The following is a 20,806-nucleotide window of genomic DNA, read 5'->3' as shown; positions in this document are numbered from 1 at the left end:
GAGGTTTTTGGAGGGGGTTGTTTGTTTGTTTGGGGTTTTTTTGCAATCAAAAACACTGGTTTATTTTTGGTTTATTACAAATAAACCAAATTATAATAAACTGTTACATTTATTAATGTAATACATCCTAGCAATGCAGCAAGTTTAGGTAGTTTTTAGCAGTAGTAACTTATTGCTTGTCAGTGCTCAGAAAGTACCTTTCCAAATGCAGTAAAAGTTAACAAAAAATGACTTGAGGAAAGGCTGGCGGTATCTGTATGGCATTTTATTTTTTCTGCATATGACGAGAGGGAAAAATGCAAAATTACACTTGCAGAGGGAAAAGCCAGGCAGGCAACTGAGGCTGCGACACTATAAACACTGGGATACAAAAGCTTAATCTGCATTTAGTATGCAGTTCATTTGTTTTTGTTTGTTTTCAGGCCCAAACTCGTGTAAAGCTGAATTTTCTGGACCAGATTGCAAAGTTTTGGGAGCTTCAAGGATGTACACTGAAAATTCCACATGTGGAGAGGAAGATCTTGGATTTATTTCAGCTTAACAGAGTAAGATTGTTACAAGGGAGAAACTCTTCCTAAAAAGATGTGTTATCTCAATTTCTGGGATGGAATCACAGTTATTCAAGGGATATTTTGGGGTATATCTAAGCTGGAAAAAGTATTACTTTGTTTAACCTAACGTAGCTAATGTGACAAAATAGTAGGAAATACAATATTGTGGGAGTTTTCATGTGAGCTAGGAGATCAAATTAAATTTCCAGATCTTCTTTAAAGTTGAACTTGGATACAAACTAGTCAAGAATAAACTTAGGCTTAACTGAAGGAAGCTTCTGAACAATGACAGCAGTGAGAAAAACATTTTTCCATTAGAAACATGGGAGAAAAAAATGCAATTACTTTTAGGATGAAGCTTGTTAAACTTCTCCAGAAGTTTATGTATTCTGAGAGCAAGGGATGGGATTCACTGACCCCAAGGATATGTTCTCTATGTTTCTTTATCTTTAGGTTAGTTTTTATTTGGTTGATTTTGAGCCTATTTCATAGTACTTGTTCTAGTGAGAAGAACTGGTTGTACTATGCTAGAAGGTCTTGTTGGAATACAAAGTAGAGGCATGACAAATTCTCGAAAGTAGGCTGAATTACTGTTTGGTCATTTAATAAAGGTGCTGACTGGCTTGTAAAATAATTCAAGAAATTTACACTTCCTGAATAGGTTATATGTTACATGTTCCAGTTGCAGCTTTTAAACAACTTTAATGTTTTGGTTTGGGTTTTTTTGGTTGCTTGTGTGTGTTTGGTTGTTGTGGTTTTTGGTTTTTTGTTTGTTTGGTTTCTTAAACCTATGTTTTTCTAGTTTAAAATAGCAATTGTGATGTCTTTTCTTTTAAACTTGTGGTGCTTTCCTTAAATGCTGATAATTTTGGTATTAAATATATGACCATTTTGTTTTCACTTTTTAGCTAGTTGCAGAAGAAGGAGGATTTGATGTAGTTTGCAAGGAGAGAAAATGGACCAAAATAGCCACTAGGATGGGATTCGCTCCTGGCAAAGCCGTGGGTTCCCACATCCGTGCGCATTACGAGCGCATTCTGTACCCTTACAACTTATTCCAGTCTGGAGCGAGCCTATTGGTAAGCTATATTGAAGCTAACTGCAGTCCAGTTAATTTAGTGGCCAGTCTGTTGTTTTTTGTTTATTGATGGAACATTTCCAAAGGCTGCATTTTGTGCTTTATGGCATGCAGGTGACAAGATGCAATCTGTGGTGTTGATGCAAGCGATTCAGAAAGCCACGGGCAAACTTTTAATCAAAAATAAAGTTTTCAGAATTACTCTTCAAGGTAACCTCTTACTGACTGCTTTGAATACGACCTTTTTGTATTTTCTCTCTACAGTTTACAGAAGCGTCATGATAACGGACATTCAGACTTCTATAACGACTTCTTTAATGCTGTTCTGTCGAATGCAAAATACTACTTTATTCACATGGGTCCATCTCTGATACAACAAGAGTGCTGTGGGTCTGTATCACTTGTACATAGGGTGGCTGAGGGACTATATCAAAGCACGGCAGTTTTGTGGCAGTAACTCATCTCGCTTTCACTAGGGGTGTCCAAGTTCAAGAATGCTTCGATGGATATTGCAGTGTAGTTCACAGTACGGCTTTTGATTTCTTTCAAGCTTAAATCATCTTCCTCCCTGCTTACATTTGCCATTAAAACAAAATTCAGGGTTGGTTGAGAGTGGAAGCAGCGTAATCTCTAATGAAGAAAAGGGCTTTTCTTCTAGAGCAGTAGTCATTTATTTGGAAAACCAAAATAGGTTGCAGTTGCCAACACTCTTACCATGATGATCTTTGTAAAAGATCAGCAAGCAGTAAAAGCCCGAACCCTGTTACAAGCATGTCCTAATCTACAGAGATCAACACTAGCCTTTTACATAAAGCTACCAAAAATGAGGGAGGGATTTGACATAAGTCAATAAAGGTTGGAATTGAAGGCTTTTTACTTAGCTCTAATGATGATCGCTTTTCAGCGGAGAACAGCTAGATTCTGCAAACCCTTCAGAAAAAATAATTTAACTTGTGTAGGTTTGAGTGTTTCACAAATGGAGGATAAGAACAAAATATAGTTGAAGGTGATAAATCTTCATGGTAGGGACACTACTCTATGAAAAATATTTTGCCGTGCCTCAAACACATTCATGTTAGGCAATGGAAACCAACACCATTTTCTGAAGGCATTTCCTTGAAAACTTTCCAGTTTTCAGAACTAATAAAAACGCATTCTCATTTTTTTAAGCTCGTGTGTTTTGTGACACCTCGCTTTGCTTTCATATTTTCAAGGTGTACAGGGAAAGATCTAATTAAAAGCTGTAAAACAGTTAACACGGTGCCACGCTCCCCATGCGAGTGTCTGTCACGCAGCTGATGTTTACATTTGTGGTTTTCTCAGTAGTGGACCCTTTTAGAAGAGAAAAGCCTTCTCAAACGAGGTCACGCTGCTTTTTAAATGTAACTGTCCAAGCTCTCTCTTGCAAGGGGCACCTGACACTTGTTCCAAACTGATGTGTTCAGTGGATGCAGTTCTGGAAAAGCTGTGTAGGTATGGTTAACTTAATTTTTTAAACACCACCACCCTCCCAAGCTGTTAAAATATTCCCCTCCCATATGTGGCAGAGATGTGTATTTTCAGTGAACCGAGAGAATCCACAGAAATATGTTGGGTTTAGCTCACTCTTCACTCTAAGATTTGACTACTTTTTTTTTCCCTTTCTGACAATGTTGTCTTCCAACTGAGTTTGTTTTGCAATATATTTTTTGAGGAAGAATCTCAGATGAGATTCTTTTTGGCTTTCTTTCGTCTGTTCTCAGTAAGTGGTGCTTTCCCAGATGCTTCTTGTGTAGGTGTCCATTTTATTGTATGTCTATTCAGTGCTTTACTGGGAACCTAAGCATCTGTGATTTTTGGTTTTGGAGAAGATGTAGCTATTCGATTTGACAGGTGTCAGTTTGAGATGTGTGGTTCCTTCTTGCGATATTTCAACAAGCCTTTGGAGAGAAACTCTTCATGCAGCCAGGATGATCATCCATAAAAGATTAGTGCTTGCATTCACTGATTTTTTTGAAAATTTTTTTAATTGGTAGTACTTGCAATATTCATTGACTTTTTTCTGCAAAAGCTGAAAATATGGAATGATGTAGTTTCCACTGATGACTATACCATAACTTAAATCTCATCCAGATCTGTGTACAGCATTAATTGTCTATGTGTGGCTTAAACTGGCTTCAGGACTTATTTTGACAAATATCCCAGCTGGAGATATTTCTATATACATACTAAAATAGTGAAACTATCTGGAGCTGTTCAGAGGTGAACAGATAGCATGTTTTTATTAAAGCTCTTGTTCAGTCAAACAGCAAAAATTTCTTAAATCAGCCAGTTTCTAATGCTCAGAGCAGCTCTCCACAGGGGTGTATTTATTTTATTCTTGTCTTGAAACATGGGACTAGACAGGTCTTGAGTGTTTGGCTCCAGAGTAGTTGCAGTAAACCTGTTGGTGTACTGGTTCTTACTATCTGTGCCTCACTTGTGTTCTTAGCCATAGTAACCATCAGTACGATACTACAGAATAATGCTATATGCCCAGAGGGTACGTGTCCGTCCACATGAATTGAGGTGTCCAGAGTCTTCTGTCAATGCATCTTCAGTGATGCATTGCCCAGATGTTTGCATGATTTAAAATACAGCTACAGTCTGGGGGGGGGCTAGAGGTGGTCTAGTGGTGTTCTGGTTTTCAGTGAATACAATGGGTTCAGGAATTCTGGGTCTGGAATCTTTTCCAAACTAAGGCGTTAATGTCCTAGTGGGATTCATACGTCCAAAGATTTATATGTGTATGCCTCTAATAAAGGTGTTTCTGTGTGAGAGAGTTCTCTAGGACCCTTTATTGTTACTGGAGAAAAACAAGCCACCTCTGGAGTGTCATGGTTCTTATCCTCAAGTGGATACATAGCAGGGGTAGACCAGTTGTATTTGGCAAGTACAGGGAGCCTTGGTGATCAGCTTATGTATAAATTACTACTTTATAAACATCTAAACCTGGAGAAGATGAATTGTATCCCTATACTTTTTTCCATCTTTTGATATCCTGGAGGCCTTGTGACCATTCCTGCTGTGTCCTTTGACTGCCTGGCGAAGGAGCTGCTACTTAATGGTTTCAGCTGATGGGCTTTTAACTTACCCTCTGCCACCATTCGGAGTTCAAGGATTATGTGTGCAACCATCTTCTCAGAATAAGGGATTGTGATCACAGTCTAGATCACAGTATGTAGGATGAGTTTATGGCAAATTATTGATAGAAGCTTAACCTTACCAAGAAGGCTCTGCTAGTTGGGAGAGGAAAGGACTGAAGAAATAGCAGCTAGTGTCCTTGGTTAAAGACCTACGCTTGCAGTTGATCAGGTCAGTCCAGGACTAAAATAAGTTCAGAGGCATTCCCATCCTTCAGACAGGACTTACACTTCTAGTTCTTCTAGGTACAACTGAAAGTGTTAATTAACAGCCATTTCATACTACTGCTTTGCCTTCAGATTACTGAGGCACTGGGAAATGTTTCTGCTTTAAACAGTTGTTGAAACCTCAATATTTAGGAAATGTCTTCTGGGCTTTTTTTCAAGGAACAGTGCGCTCTCTCTCTCTTTTTCTTTTTCCTTTCCTTTTTTTTTTTCCCTTGGACACTCCACTGAAGTGAGGCAAGCTATGCTATTTGTTGTTTTTCTTTCCAGGTTTCATCACCCTTTTGTTTAGGAAAAGTTGTTTGCCCTCTAGATACTTGCTTTCACAGATCATATGTCCTCTGTTACTAGGAGTAGAAACTATTTTTTTTTTTAGTGAAAGTTTTGGATTTCACATGACGACATGATTCAAGGAACCAGAATTTACAAAAGTCATTAAATTTGGCAATGTTCTATGTAGCATTAGTCTCATTTGCTTTTCTGTTCCCTCATTCTCATATTTTTCCTACTCACTTGCCTTTTCTGCTTGTCTGTTTGTTTTGTCCTGAGCAGTTGTTACTTGTGACTTTCTCCCACTGATGGCAGTGTGAAGTAATTCACGTCACCTTCTCTCAGCGTGAGCTGCAAGGGAGCACGCTCCTCTGCAGAGCTAGCTGCGGTGCTCTGGGGCCTCCAGGTACGCAGCACAGGAGCGTGCCCGACTTTGCAGCTTATGCACAGGAGCAGTAAGTCCTGGCTGATGCTCAAACTGGGGTGGTTTTGTGCGTGTATTTAATGTTGAAATTAAGTCAAGACATTTGCTTTCAAAGAATAAGTCTAGAGCTTACGAAGTCTGAGATCGAAAGCAGTCCTAAATGAAACAAATTCTGGAGGTTTCTTTGAGCAGTGTTGTGGACTGTCTGTGGGTGATAGGTAATGATATCCTGCTACCCTTGACTGGTATTTCTCTCTTGTTAAATACACATTTCCTTCAGCATGGACTTGTCTTCTATAATACCACTTTTTCCTCCTTCATCCCCCTTCTGACTATCGTTTGTTTCTGAAAGTCTGCTTTCCGTGCTGTCTACAGAGCATCAGTCCTTATGCTGCTGCGGTGGTTCTCTTGCAGTTCCTGTCCTGTTTCTCTCTTGCCGAGAAAAGGCTTGTGATGGGAACAGATGTTAACTGGGGAACTGGGGATCCAGCAATCCGTGTGAAATACTTTCTGACAACATAAGACTATTTTCTTTCTTCAGGATTCGTTGTTTACTCGTTACAATCTGTTATATTTTGTCTGCTGTTACTGAATGTTGTGTGGCTCAACAGACTTGGAATTGTCATTAATTATTATTTTTGTTGCCAACTGTATGCACAGTTTTCAGCAATTAAATGTGTTCATTCAGTGACTTGAAAGAACTAAAACTGTTCTTGCATCATCTTCTTCCATTTATTCATGCAGCAGTGTTGTCCTCTCCAAAATACATAAGGAACGTAACTTCTGCGATGTTCTTCAGACAAAATTGTACTTCATTTAAGACAGGGATATATGATAGGCTGCAATTTACTTTTATATTGCTTTGTACGTTAGCATTACAGTAATGCAACCTGAGGACACTATAGCAGTTTCCAGTATGCTGTTGACACAGTCTCCAAAAGCACCATCTACTAGAAGAATTGGTATTGGTATTCCCATAGAGGAATGTTTGGTGCTCATAAAATTTAAAGGATGACTTGAGCTTTATTTAAGATCCTTTATTATGGTTATTGCAGTCAGTAAAAGGGCATGAAAAAGTGATTTTGTGACTTGTTCAAATAGGCAATGCTACAATTGTCATAAATACTATTTTTATTAACTCATCACGGTAATTATTAAAGCCCTGTCTACATTCTTTCAGATTAGCCAGGAAATTGTTCTACACAAAGTTTGTATTAGAAGTGGAGGCAGCAATTAAGTAATCAAATTGTGTCTCTCTAGTGCTTGCAGAAACCAGATCTCACCAGTGACACAAAGGACAAGGAATATAAGCCCCATGATATTCCACAGAGACAGTCTGTTCAGCCATCCGAAACTTGTCCACCTGCTCGTCGAGCAAAACGCCTAAGAGCAGAGGTGAGAGAATCTGTCGGTACATGGGTAATGCTCTGTGGTGAGCGGGCTGGAAATCGTAATGCGGTGATAGTTCGCCTAGCAACATGGCACAACAGGTTCTAGTTAAGTTACGGGACAAATTTTATTTTGATCGGATCACTAAATGTATATGCATAGTAAACAGCTGTTTAACTTTTTCTTTGTCACTGTTAAATGTACCTCAATATTTATAAATGCATAAATTATAAATAATATGGTAAGGATTGTGTGATACTTTAAAAAGTGTGTTACTGTGGTTGGGAGTTCTGACAGGCTCTTCTGCTGAAGCTGTTCCCCTTATATGGTAGTTATGAGTGTGTATGCTATAATGAAGTTTTTAGCATAATTATAAATAATATGGGGCTCATAGATTAAAATACAGGTGACAAATTCTAGAAATTAAGCTTGTCTTTTGCAGCTTTGATGTCTGTCGTTTCCTCAGAGGACAGCCAGTGAACAGTAGTTATTCTTCAAATGTGTTGGGAGGTTTCTGTAAATCTTTCAGGAGTTGAAGCCAGGTGTTAGAGCAGAGAAGGTTTTTGTTTTAACATAGGCATTGTTGTATTTCATTTTCTACTCTGAGTTCTATCAATTTGCCGTACTTTCACCATGTAATATACGGAAAAAATCGCATAACATTAAGTCAGTATGGTTTTGTACAGTCAAACAGGATTACTCTTACATGTGCTTAAGAAATAATATTTATTTGGATAAGCATAAAATTTATTGATTATCTCTGCATAGAGTTCTCTTGTGAAGACATATTTTAGGAGATGACTATGTGTCTCTTGCTGGAAAACTCTTCTGCTGTGGCTTCAGTCCTTGCAGACTGATGTTCCTGCCCCCGGAGAGTTTACTATTTCTTTTGTGTGAGCAGATGAAGAGCAGGGGAGGCTCGTTCCCAGGGGACGGCCTTGTTAGCGGTGACATCATGGGTTAGGAAGGTCATGATGGACTCTTTGTTTATAATCCAGATTTCTATTTACGTTCATTTCAGACTATTAACTCCCATTGTTCCAGTCTTGGTCTTTATTACTACCAAGTAGTACAGCTTAGTTGTTGCAAATTCTGCCTATAATTATTCTTAGTTAATAAGTTACAATTAAGGTTTTCTAAAGCTTTTCCACTCAAATACTTGGTTACAAGTAGGTTTATCATTCTAAGAGAACCTCAGTAGTTTGATCTGAAACTTTCCATTTGAATTATCTGCCTGTGGTTGAAAGAAGCTAGTTCTCACGTATCCTTTAAAGATTAACAGCAGGGCAAATATATACTAAAATGTTATCTGTTTCTCTGATAGTGGTGTCAGGTGACACTGCCTAACGAAGAGTGCATGTTCGTGTCATTTCTGTGGAAGTTAACTGCTCGTATTTCGCCAAAATGCAAGGCTACCCTGTCAGCTCTTTCCCTGAGCACTGCTGATGTCACGCACCTAATTTTTGTGGAAAGAAAATACTTGATTAAGAATACAATTGAAACGTGCAGAGCTAAGGCTGAATTGAGCAGCATGGACTGACTTGCTCAGGAAGTAGCTGTAGTGCTTTCAGACAATAATTTCCAAAAGTTAAGATTTGTTAATGTGAGTGTTTCTGTTCTATTTCAGTGCAAAGTCAGCTAAGTTGATTAAATCAATTTTATTCTTAATTGAATAAATGAAGTTTACTACATGCAATTGATTTTTGCGCTGACCTGGTTGCAAAGTGGTAATGTTTGGTTAATGTGTCTTGACTTTTTGCTCTAACGAGATATACAAAGATTTCTCAGTGTCTTAAATTGTAAAACCTAAGTTCATTCTCATGGTTACCAGTTTGACATTTCCTGCTTTTCAAAGGCTAACCATCTGCTGTAAACCTTTATAAAAAGTGAACTACAGGAAAGTACTGTAAATTATTCTTACGAGCAAAAAATACAGCCTGTGGGATAAGTGTTAGTTTGCAATTGTAAGATGCATATAGTTTTACCTTGCCCTTTCCTACCTGGTTAGTAAACACTTAGGATAAAATGTTCATAATTGGAAAGGAAAAGGGCAATGACAGTCATAGGCTGGCTTTGAAATGCAAAGGATTTAGATTTTTGTAGAAAAGATAAGTGTAAAAGACCAGAACAATGCTGTGGAAGTGAAAGTGAGATGAATCAATACGATAAAAGGCTCAGGCCGAAAAGAAGAGCTACTCTTGTGAAGCTAAATATAGGCTTAAGCACAGAATACAGACCTAACTCTTAGAAGTTAAAGATGCAGAAGATGGGGCATCTGTTACTGCATTGCTTGAGGATCAGTGCGAACTGATCCTGAGTCAGTATTACTACATATAATGAACAGCATTTTTTTGCATGTCTTAAGCTATGGGACCTCTGCCTGGTCTCATGGAGACGGTAATTTGGACCAAGAGAACACCAAAAGTGAAGGGGAAATAATGTCAAAACCACCTCTGTAAAAATCCCAAACAAACAAACAAGCCTACCAAAAAACCCCAAAAAGTAGAACAACAAACCCCACCCCTTTGAATACCGGTGCTGCATTCAGGCTGGAAGTCATGCTTTTAGAGCTAGGCCAACAAGTCGCGTTATTTGGAGTTCGGGGGGTGGTTGATACTGGACTGACTTGTGTGAGTAGCAAGAGAGTGGTTGCATGACCTCATTTCCTTAAGAAATTAGGCTTAAAAAATACCATGTTGGAGAAACCCGTCTTTATGCTGAGGGATTTGAGGATTGTTCTCCCACAGTCTCAGAATTTCAGGGAAGAAATATAAGAATTAAATGGAAAAACATTCTTCTGTGTTGAAAGCTCCGCAACACACTGAGTCCCCTGCTTAGAAGACTGGAGTATGTTCTGCTGCTCAAGAGTAAAAGAAAATCTATGAAAGCCCAAAGTTCCTTGCTCCTCTGCTTCTTACCAAGTTCCACTGAAATCAAACTAAAAACATGGTATCATTATTGGGACAGGCTTTTTGTAGGATTTCCTTTCAAATCTCTCCAGGTTGTTCCCTGTGTTATTTCTCTCTGAACTCAAATAATTGAATACAAGTATTTCAGACATTCAGGTTGCCTCTTTAAATTTATTTGTTTGTAAGTATGAAATGGTTCTTCGAGTTTAAATGAAGTCCTCAAAGTCTTTGTCTGACTTCCATCTGCCTGGCTTTTTCCTAGACCAAGCCAGGTTACAAGTTTTAAGACCTCCATTGTGCCTCAGTGACGTGTTTGTGTCTCGCAGCAGCTTGTTCTCCGAACCTTTGCAGTCCTCTTTTGGCATTTATCAGAGTGGATTAAGAATCGTATGCAGAAATAGATTTTTTTTTTTAATTTGGAAGTCAAAATTGTCTTTGTTTCCCAGTTCTTTTCTCAGCTCTTGAGAGTATTGAAATGTGTATTCTAAAACCTTGCGGGGTCTGCCACCACAGTTACTCAGCTGTAGAGGCTGGCAGAGAATTGTTTAGATCTCCATAGGCACTCTCTGGTCAGGACTCTGAGAGTTGGACACAGCCAGCTCTTTCCCTTCTTCGGAGCCAGAGCAGCTCTGAGGGGCAGGAGGAGCTGAGGGCAGGTTGGGTCGCTTTGGGTCTGCGGGGGCAGGTTGGGTCGCTTTGGGTCTGCGGGGGCAGGTTGGGTCGCTTTGGGTCTGCAGCCGTCCCTGCAGGCGCTGGCCAGCCGCGTAGTCCGGAGTCGTTGGTCCATACTGGGGCAGGCAGCCGCGAGTTGAGATGGCAGGGAACGTTTTCCCAAATACAAGTGTAAAACCAGAGTGTTTGAGCAGATGATCAATATTTTGATCAAGATCAACCATTACTGCTTTTTTTCTTTTTTTTTTTCTTTTTTAAGGCAACCAGTATTAAAACGGAATCTGACCCCCCAGAAGCCAGAACTCATAATCTGAGACGCAGAATGGGATGTGCACCTCCAAAGTGTGAAAATGGTGAGTGGCAAGTGGGGAGTGAAACAAAATGTGAATGCAATTTCTGGTACTTTGTACAAACTCGTTTTAAGACAAGAGTTAAATTGGCAGTTGGAACAATTCAAAGTATTTTTAAAAAATACTTCTGTTAACTTCATTTTTAAATCGGAATTTATTGTAAAAGTTCGCTTATGGCTTTAAAACTTTTTTTTGTTTTGTAAGTGGTTGAGTTTTCTTGGAGAATAAGATATTTTCAGTTGAAAAAAATCCTGCTTTTTTAAACTTCAGTGTCTCTTATGGAGCAATCAGAAATTAGATTTGAGACATATTTCTGTTTAATCTACTAGCTTTAAATAGAGGAAACTCTTTTAAGAATGTATCAGATTTCAGACACTTTTAGGAAAGAATTTGAAATCAGGAAACGAAACTCATGAACACAAAAGATAGTATGCTGTGAACTTCACGATAAATTTCCCATAATATGATTTTTAAATTGCTTCTATCAATAGTCCCGAGTCTGTTGTTATCTGTCTTTAAGAAATAATAATTTCAGGCTGGGAAGAAATGTTTAATGCCCTCAAACAGAAGAATAAGCTTGTTGACAAATAATTTGGCAAAGCAAATATAGGAACCATTTAAAACTACTTAATAATTGAAGTGAACTCGGCAGTTTGTCAGTCTCCTATGTTCATTCAAAATCTTTTTTTTTTTTTACAAGAATTTGCGTAGATTGTGGTCTTTTTTAATTTGTTAATTTTTTTCTTTAGGAAGTGTCTCTAGGCATTAACCTTTTTTCTCTTTTCCCCCTGAAGAGCAGAAGAAAAAAGCCCTAGACAGTTTTTGAATGCTTAAATTTGATAGATGTAGACATTCTTCCCTTTAATACCTTTGTTGGCTCTTGGACTCCACGAAACGCTTTGGATTGTCTCACGTCCAAGCGTAAAGGTCTCTAGCTCACTCGTAACTTTAGCTAAGAACTTCATTGCGCCCTTGTCTTCAGCACCAGAGCCCTGGGATTCTCTACCCTCCGTTGTATGGATTTGGGTGTGTGGTTTTTTGTTTTTGTTTTTTATAATGTCAGGAATGAAGACTTGAGTAAGGACATGCCCAAATTAGGCAAGAGTGTAAGAATGTAGAGGAACTGCTTCTTTGTCAGGCCCCTTCTGCTGCGTGCTTATCTTTGACGACACGTTTTCATGAAAGCTACCACTACAAGAAACTGAAGTGTGAAGATCATCGTAGGAAGCTGTAGTGTTGTTTCATGTCTCCATGTGACATGCTGCTGTAAAATTGATGGAGTAATTCAACCACATTTGTTAACACCACATGGAAACAAAACCTTAGCTTATGAAGATACTCATAATTGAATTTAAATTAATTTAAATGGAATTTAAAATGCCCACTCAAAAAATGTGGGCTGTGATAGTCATTGCTAGCTTGTGATGGCATGCTTGGTTTTTGTGATAATACCAGCTTCTGTAGGCATTGCAGGAGTTCAAATCTTGCCTTAAGCTAACTGAAACAAGTGCGTGTACGGGATAACAAGTAATTCAACAAATAACTTGTAGTGATGCAGTGTAACAAGTAATAACAAATAAAAACCAATAACAAGTAATGCTAAGCATTAAAACATTTTGTAATACCCTCATTTTTTTCTGTTGCACCAGAAAAGGAAATGCATAACCCAGTGAAACTTCCCGAGAAGAGAGAACATGCCGGGGAGCCAGAGAAAGACAAATCCAAAGTCCGATCTAAAAAACCCACTAATGCTGTGAGTACACCCTGCCTTCCTGCCGCTTCATATTGATTGGGGGTGTTTCTGGGTTTCTCGTGGGTATGTAGTGAACTCTCATGTCATTTATATCACACTAAGGACTCTCTTGTATCCTTCATGTAACCCTGTGGCTGAAACAAAGCAGTATCTGTGCCTGCTGGAATAGACATACTCGCAAAGCTTCACGCTGTTACAGAGCTGAAAATAACAGGATAGTTAAGTTTTGCTATCTATAACTGAAGTAACTTGTTTTCCGTCTCCAAGGTACAGTCTCAAAATAAACATTTCGAAAAAAGAGTCCAAATAGAAGTGGTTCTTCTGTGATCTCTCTCCCCATTGCTTTTTAACCTCAGGGGAGTTCAGTGCGAGCCTTGGCATGCAGCTCTCCAGCAGACCTGCCACTTATGCTGCAATTTCAGCACTAACCTGAAAGCTTTGTTGTTCAAATGCTTCTTAATAAACCAACCCTGTTCCTGCTCCAACTTTCCACACACACCACCTCCCCTCCAAAAAATCCCAGACTGAAAGCGATGGTCGTTTGTCTCACTTCTGAGAAGATGATACTGAGATTCTCTCTGTCCATTCTACTACTTGGGTCCTTCCTAAAACCAAAAATGTTCTTAATTTAATCCACACCTATAGCTAGATACCTGAGAATGAAATGTGCAAATGCTAGAAGCCTGACACCCCCACCCCCCAAACAAAAAAAGCTTGCGGGCAGGAGCAGGAGGTGCTGCTGCTTTTTTATACAACTAAGACAAGAGGTCCGCTTGTCCTCCCAGCTCTGTTCTGTATTTGAGAAGAGCCTTCCAGTCGGTTGCTAACGCAGGCATGGCGTAGGGCAGGCAGCAGACAACCCTTCCCACGTTTGGAGTGCCTGCACCTTTTCCTTGGCGCTCGGCAGCTACTGTGTGCAACTTCCATCAGAGTTCTTCCGGGCTGCCCCCTGCCCAGAAGCACATAGCTCTGCTGGGAAGCTGCGGCCTTCCCAAGTTAAAATGAAGGTCTTGGCCAGTGTCTCTGGGGAAAAAGAGGAACACTCCCATCAGGAGGAACCCCTTTCTCTCTTCTGAGGCTCCAAACAGTTGGTCTCGGAGGAGGATGAAACATCTGTGCATGCATGCAGCACGTGAGAGCAACAAGAAAAAGGATTTGCGAGCCACTAACAGGTGGTGCGTTAGACCTGCCGAGTCCCCGGTGCTGCTGATTTGAACTGCCTGGCCACTGAATCAAGTCTTCTGTCATTTGGAAGAAAAATACATGGAAGGGCTTGCAACTCTTGTGGTCCCTCCTTAAATTACAGAGGGGAGTTATTGAAACTTTTACATAAGTATTTTGTGTTTGCTTGTCTCATTTCCATTTCAGAGATAAAGTAAAAATAAGCTTTGGCAAATGTCATGGATGACTGAGTTACCAAACTGCTCTTTCACCATGAGTTACCTTAAGTGCTCAAATTCCCACTCTGGCAATTTTTTGTTACAGGTGGATTTGTATGTATGTCTCTTATGTGGCAGTGGTAACGATGAGGACCGTCTCCTGTTGTGTGATGGCTGTGATGACAGTTACCATACTTTTTGTTTAATCCCACCCCTTCACGATGTTCCCAAAGGGGACTGGAGGTGTCCCCAGTGTTTGGCTCAGGTAATTCAACAAACTGTGAAAGTTAGGCTGAAGGTTATTTTTTATTTCGTGTTTTGTTTGTTTGTTTGTTTGTTTAAACTTGGTCCTAGGGATTGAAAATACAATTTGTTATTACTTAAGGTTGTGCAAACAAGGTGATAGAGGGTAAAGCTAAAATGAACGCTGCACATGCTTCAAATTGCAAAGCTATCACTTATATTTTGGAGCCAAAAATTGATCTGCCTTAGCATTGCTAAAATTTTCAAGAATACATTGGATTTTAATTGGCACCTTTCCTCTGCATTTAAAATTGGAGTCTCACTGGGTGCTTCAGCGTGGAGGTCTACGCATCTCTCTTTGCTTAGCTCTACTAGAGGAAGGAGAAATGAGGCATGTTACTTCATTAATGTTTATGCAGATTTATCAATAAATAAATATTGTGGTTTGGTGAATTAAACAGAGTAGTTTCTTCTTCTGCCTGTGCGACTTGGGGCAGTCATTTCATTATGGTCAGGTGCCCTGCCTTCTTCCCCATCGATATGCTGTAAGAGTAGCCCATTTGTGTAAAATCTGAGCACAGATTCTCCCATTAATATGTTATAGAAATAATTATCATTTCAATTGCAGGAGTGTAATAAGCCTCAAGAAGCATTTGGTTTTGAACAAGCAGCAAGAGACTATACGCTTCGTACGTTTGGAGAAATGGCAGATGCATTCAAGTCAGACTATTTTAACATGCCAGTACATGTACGTTCATGTATTTATCCTGATGCCATAATGTAGATTTCATTTTTTGTGCTTAGTTAAAATATATAATTTTTGAGGGGGAGGGGGGATTCCCTTCTTGAATGGGGTGAAATCCCAAATCGGAGATTCTCATTTATGTCAGTGAATCCTTGTTCTTGTTGGAGTTATGGCTTCTTGTTCCACTGGCTTCTTGTTTTTTTCACTTTTGTCTGTAAGGAAGAGAGCACTCTGTAACTATCACCCATTGCTGAGAGCACAAAGCAGCAGCATGTCCTGCGTGGAACCACATTACTGCTGCCCTTTTTTTTTTTTTTCTTTTGCTGAAGCCTTTTTGAAATGGAGAAATGCTTCAAGCTAATGGAGATTCCTCCCTGAGATAGCTTTTATGCACGTGCTTTTTATATACTGATTCCTGAGAATGTACTCCTTGTTTTTCTTCTTCTCATACCTAGATGGTCCCCACCGAGCTGGTTGAAAAAGAATTCTGGAGACTTGTCAGTACCATTGAAGAGGATGTGACAGTAGAATATGGAGCTGATATTGCTTCAAAGGAATTTGGCAGTGGCTTCCCAGTTAGGGGTGGGAAATTCAAAGTTAGACCAGAAGAAGAGGTAGGTCTTTATTAGTTCATTGTGTATGTTTTATTGCAGTTCTTCATTAAATAAGTCTCTCCGGTTCAAAGCAAAATAATGGAGCTGGGTTGCAAAGTCTTTGTTTTGTGTATCTGGCACAGTATTTGAAGAGGAGAATTACATCAGAGTTTTGAATAAATAAAATTTGCTGTGATCAGACATTAAAAGCCACAGATTTATGCTAGCAGTTATTTATTAACTTCCAGACTAAAAAAAAGTCTCATTTTAACAAAGTGGGGCAGATAAGGTTTGTGAAAAGAGCAAAGACAATGGAGGTTTTGTTCTTTGATTCCTTGACCTGTTTCTTATATTTTTTTAATTGGGAAGGATGCTTTTCTTCTGTTGCTGTTTTGGCAGCTTTACCTTCTTGGGTTTTTTCCTTCATGTTGTATAAACCTGTGACTGTTCTGTTCAATTTTCAGGAATATCTTGATAGTGGCTGGAATTTAAACAACATGCCTGTGATGGAGCAGTCTGTTCTTGCTCACATCACTGCAGACATATGTGGAATGAAATTACCCTGGCTATATGTAGGAATGTGCTTTTCTTCATTTTGTTGGCACATAGAAGACCACTGGAGCTATTCGATTAACTATCTGCATTGGTGAGTTTGAGGAATAAACTCAGCCTGAGAAGCAATCTCCCTTTCATTCCCCCTTCCCCTTTTTAATTAGTGGACTAAAACCAGATTCATAGAGTTTGGGCCAGAATAACCCTTGCAGTCCTGTAGCAGCAGGGTTAAATTTGACACAGTGTGATTCCTGCATTGATTTGCTTTTGGACAAGAGGTCATATTTTGGAAAGAGACATCCATTCCCACTTTTAAAAAAAATCCATGAGAGATGCAGCAGATACTCCATCAAATGTTTTATTATGCTCAATGTAAAACTAAAAACCATGCAAGTTTTCTTTAAAAATCATCTAGCTTCAACTAACAATCTTAGGATCCTGCATATTTTTTTGTCTGTTAGATAGATCATTCTATCATAAATCCTCTCATCAAGCGAACACTTGTCAACTGTAATCAGGACAGATCTTTGCCATCTCTTTGATATTCTAAATAGATTGAACTTCTTAAACTTCTCACCTTACAACAGCTGTTCTAGAGTTTGAATTATTCTTGTCACTCTTCCTGAAACCTGTCAAGCTCTTTCCCTTTCCTTGTTCACGTAAGTATTCCAGCAGAACGGTAAAACCATATCCCAGCTACCATTCGGGAGGTCGTCTTTTTGGTCAGTTATTCAGTTGCTGCTCCTTGAAATAGCTGCTGCTGTAGCACAGTCCAAGTTGTCAGTGACTTAATTCACTTGCTTTCTTAGTACTTGACATTAAAACAAATGTTTGAGTGAGGCTAAGTAAATGAGTGATCAAGATTACATTGTAAAAATGATCTTCCTTGTTATTTGTTGCCCTTTTTTTTTTTTTGGTCTGATTCTTCAAGCAGACTGAAAACTGTGGGAAGGAGAGGAGGTTTTTTATTTGCAGTAGAAACTTCACTTCTTCTAGGAGAGCTTCCCTTGCTATTGTTGGAATGGCATTATGTGCTGCATAATTTGTCCTAAATTGCATTGGTGTTTGCAGTCAAGGCCAGAAAGATACGTAAGTGCTTACACGTATATGTGCACACACACATACATACATTCCCAGGCACATGTGAAAGTAGCCCTACCTGCTTTTAATTTAGTTCTCTTCCAGCATGAATGTCCTTGATATCTTTTCATTTGCAAATATTCTTCTGTATTTGCATTCAACTTAAAGGTTTATATCTGGGGTTTTTAGCCTATTCGAGAGCAATGTGTATTTGAGGTTAATACTGTTCTTGGCCAGAGGAGTGGCCAACCTTAATGACCTGCCCCTGAAGAGAGAACGCTCCAAACTCTGAAAAGGCTTCAGAAGGCCGGACTTGTTCTTGTGAAGTACTAGGCATAGCACGTCCATCTTCAGTGTTCCCACGTGCTTGTATCCTGCTACAGTATTTTGAGCAAATAGTCCCAACTGAACCAGGCTACAGCAGCAGACCTTTCATAGGGTTGAAGGCAATAGTTTTCCTGCATGGCTCTAAATCCTGTGTTAATTCTTGAAATGGTAAAAGGAGAAAAAACAAATCTTTGCTTCTAAAGATGCTTGCAAATAAATAAATAAGACGTCAGTCCTGGTCAGAGGAAGAATTACCATTATTGATGCTAGTATTTCTGAAGGCAGGAATGTGGAGCTGTCAGGTAGCAGTGCAGAAAGAACTGTCACCTTCACCAGTTCTGCAGCTTGCTGCCTTCATAAGGCTGACACCTTAATACATCCGTTAGAATTGTATCTTTCTCCGTTGTCTGTTCCCCTGAAGTCCAGAGACCCCTGGTACCTGTATCCTTGTCCAAGTTTAGCATAGTTCATAACTGCTGTCATCCATTCCTTGGCACTGACACATATCAAGGAGCAGAATTCTTGACTAACCCAGTATTGGGTCAGGACACAGCATAGTTTTTAGTTGCATCTGTGGCTGATCTTCATGATTTCATAGAATAGCTTCAAGATGATGACCAGGTCCAAGGCTGCATAGTCACTTAACACTGCATAGTAACGACTCTACTTGTGCTACTCCTTGTGATATTGATGTAACTGCCCTTCCACAGTCCCTCCCACTAGCTGTCCTTTTCCCCATGACAGAGGTGCTGTTTGAGTACAGGAATAAATTCCTAGGTATGAGGGATATGCTCCTTGAGTCATACTTCACTCTTTTCTACTGGAATCCTCCCAATTGCTTTATGATTTATGAAAAAAAGAACAATGTTGGGTCAGCTTTACTCTGCCAGCTTTTCAGGAGTCTTGGGACTCCTGAAGATTTGTCTGTTACCTTCTTTTCTAAATGCCTTTTCTAACATCGTTCTTTATAAGGGATTGAAAGGCATTTTCATCTTTGTGGTGCAGTGAGCCAGCTTCATTGTAAACCTGAAACAATGCCTATTGGAACACATAGGCATATCCTTGATTTTCTCAACTGGCTTGCGTTGGGTTAAACTGTTGCTAAAATTCTTCCTACTCTGGATATGGATTTTGTTTTTTCTTGATGTCTTTTGTGTCTCTAATAGTTGAGTAATTTGGAAGTTTAATTTATACGTACTGTATGTTGCTTTTATGGCAATTATGCATAAGACAGAAAGACCTGGCTTTGGTTGTTAGATTGAAGAGGGAGTTTGTGTTCATGGTAAAAGACAAACAGCTTAGATTTTGAAGTTGTGCTGGAATCAGCAGAACTTCACTGAGGACTTCTTCAGTCTTTTTTTTTCCCCAGAATATTTTAAGTATGTGCTCAGCAATGTAGGCAGCTAAAAACTTAGGCCTGGAGGAGGGACCTGCATAAAATGTGAAGATTCAGGAAGGTACATAATCTTTGCATTCCTTCCTGGTGATATACCCTTCTTTTCACATGGTGTATTTTAAAGCAGAAGACTGAAAATGTAACTTACAAGATTGCTTATATTTAACTTTTTTTTAATAATCTTGCAGGGGGGAGCCTAAAACGTGGTATGGAGCCCCAGGGTATGCAGCTGAACAGCTGGAGGATGTAATGAAGAAGCTTGCTCCAGAGCTATTTGAATCTCAGCCAGATCTCTTGCACCAACTTGTCACCATAATGAACCCGAATACTTTGATGGCCCACGGAGTGCCTGTATGTTGTTGGACTCCTGTGCTACCCCCCCAAACCCAACCCTCTTTCATTTGCACTGAATTCTACTTCAAAGCTGATAATTGAAGCCACTTCTATTACAGAGATGGTGTGGTAGTTTCCACGTGTGGTGTATCTTCCTTGTGTAGTATAATGTGCCAGTATGAACAGATGGGCAATGGAATCCTTGCTTTTGGGATTGCTTGGCAAAGTCTTCTCTGGAGATCCACCTTAGTATAATTTCTATTCCTGAATCTCAGCTAGAGAGTTTAGTCTCGACCTTTGAAATAATGGCAGGAGCTCTTTGTATGTCTGTCTAATCAGACAGAATTTTTTTTGGCGTAGTTTCTGGCAAGGGGCCAAAACCCATTCTTCCTTTATTTGTCATCCACACCCTCTTATTTTTCCTGGATAAGTTCTTAGGCATTTAGAAACATTTTTCATCAGTTTCCATCATATTCCATACTAGATTATTCATGGGAATTATGTCCCTTTACAACTTAATTAGCTTTTGACTAGCTGACCTTGGGACTTAAAGGAAAATCTGGAAAAAGTGGCAAAATTTGTGGTGTCTACTCTGCTGTGAGAGACTCCAAAACTGAAAGATGCAGGAGGATCTGCCTGCTGTCATGCTGGTTGTCTAGCACCAAAAGTATTAGATTTACAGCAGTATGAACTTTTGAGTAGGTTCCAAATTTCTCTTCCCCTTCAGCTACACGTGGAAGAGAGCCTTGCCTGTGCTTTACCTGTAGAACTGTCAACAGAAGAGCAGAGTGCGAAAGGCACAGGCAGCTGCCTGAAAATGGCTTAGAGTGCGGGTATGGCTGAATGAAACCCCCTTGCTTTCTAGGGTTTTCTATGACAAGTTACCAAGTGCCAGTTGTAATTCTTGGGCTGATGTTTTAAAACTGTCCAAAGTCATCATAGAAGTTACTAGGAATTGGAAATCCATATTCTCTTCACAGCCTTCAGTTCTGTTTGGGTTTGACCTAATGCTTGTCTCTCTTTTCTCCTAGGTTTATCGAACCAATCAGTGCGCTGGAGAGTTTGTGATCACCTTTCCAAGAGCTTATCACAGTGGATTCAATCAGGGTTTCAATTTTGCTGAAGCTGTGAACTTCTGTACAGTTGATTGGGTATGTTCCAGAAACAGTTTTTCATCACGTATGCAGTTCCAAAGTTGTTCCTAGCTGATGTACAGCTCTAACTTACTGCTGATGTACAAATCTAGTCCACAGATCTGAAGGAGCCTGTTACTGGAAGCATAATGTTTTGCTGAAGGTATTTCTTTTATGCAGTGAACTGTGGGCTTTCTCTGGTTCCGAGGCTTGGTTTGGTTTGGTATGAAGTTACACATCCGG

The 20,806-nt window shown here is 39.5% G+C and overlaps 1 protein-coding gene across 2 annotated transcripts in view; it reads left to right on the top strand.

Annotated features, from left to right (window-relative positions):
- The window catches only part of KDM5B (lysine demethylase 5B), a 59,059-nt gene that overhangs the window by 14,557 nt on the left and 23,696 nt on the right, over positions 1-20,806 (top strand). For both annotated transcript variants that reach the window (XM_072844702.1, XM_072844703.1), the window contains exons 3-13: positions 423-545; positions 1,460-1,630; positions 6,970-7,104; positions 10,939-11,032; positions 12,679-12,782; positions 14,268-14,426; positions 15,033-15,152; positions 15,605-15,763; positions 16,207-16,388; positions 19,286-19,448; positions 20,462-20,581. In XM_072844702.1, the coding sequence (XP_072700803.1) occupies positions 423-545; positions 1,460-1,630; positions 6,970-7,104; positions 10,939-11,032; positions 12,679-12,782; positions 14,268-14,426; positions 15,033-15,152; positions 15,605-15,763; positions 16,207-16,388; positions 19,286-19,448; positions 20,462-20,581 (1,530 nt within the window). The remainder of the gene's footprint in view (positions 1-422; positions 546-1,459; positions 1,631-6,969; positions 7,105-10,938; positions 11,033-12,678; positions 12,783-14,267; positions 14,427-15,032; positions 15,153-15,604; positions 15,764-16,206; positions 16,389-19,285; positions 19,449-20,461; positions 20,582-20,806) is intronic.

The sequence above is a fragment of the Ciconia boyciana genome, chromosome 23 (assembly GCF_034638445.1).
Source record: "Ciconia boyciana chromosome 23, ASM3463844v1, whole genome shotgun sequence".
NCBI lineage: Eukaryota > Metazoa > Chordata > Aves > Ciconiiformes > Ciconiidae > Ciconia > Ciconia boyciana.
The sequence above is the reverse complement of the archived record's forward strand: the minus strand, read 5'-3'. Positions and strand labels throughout refer to the sequence as shown.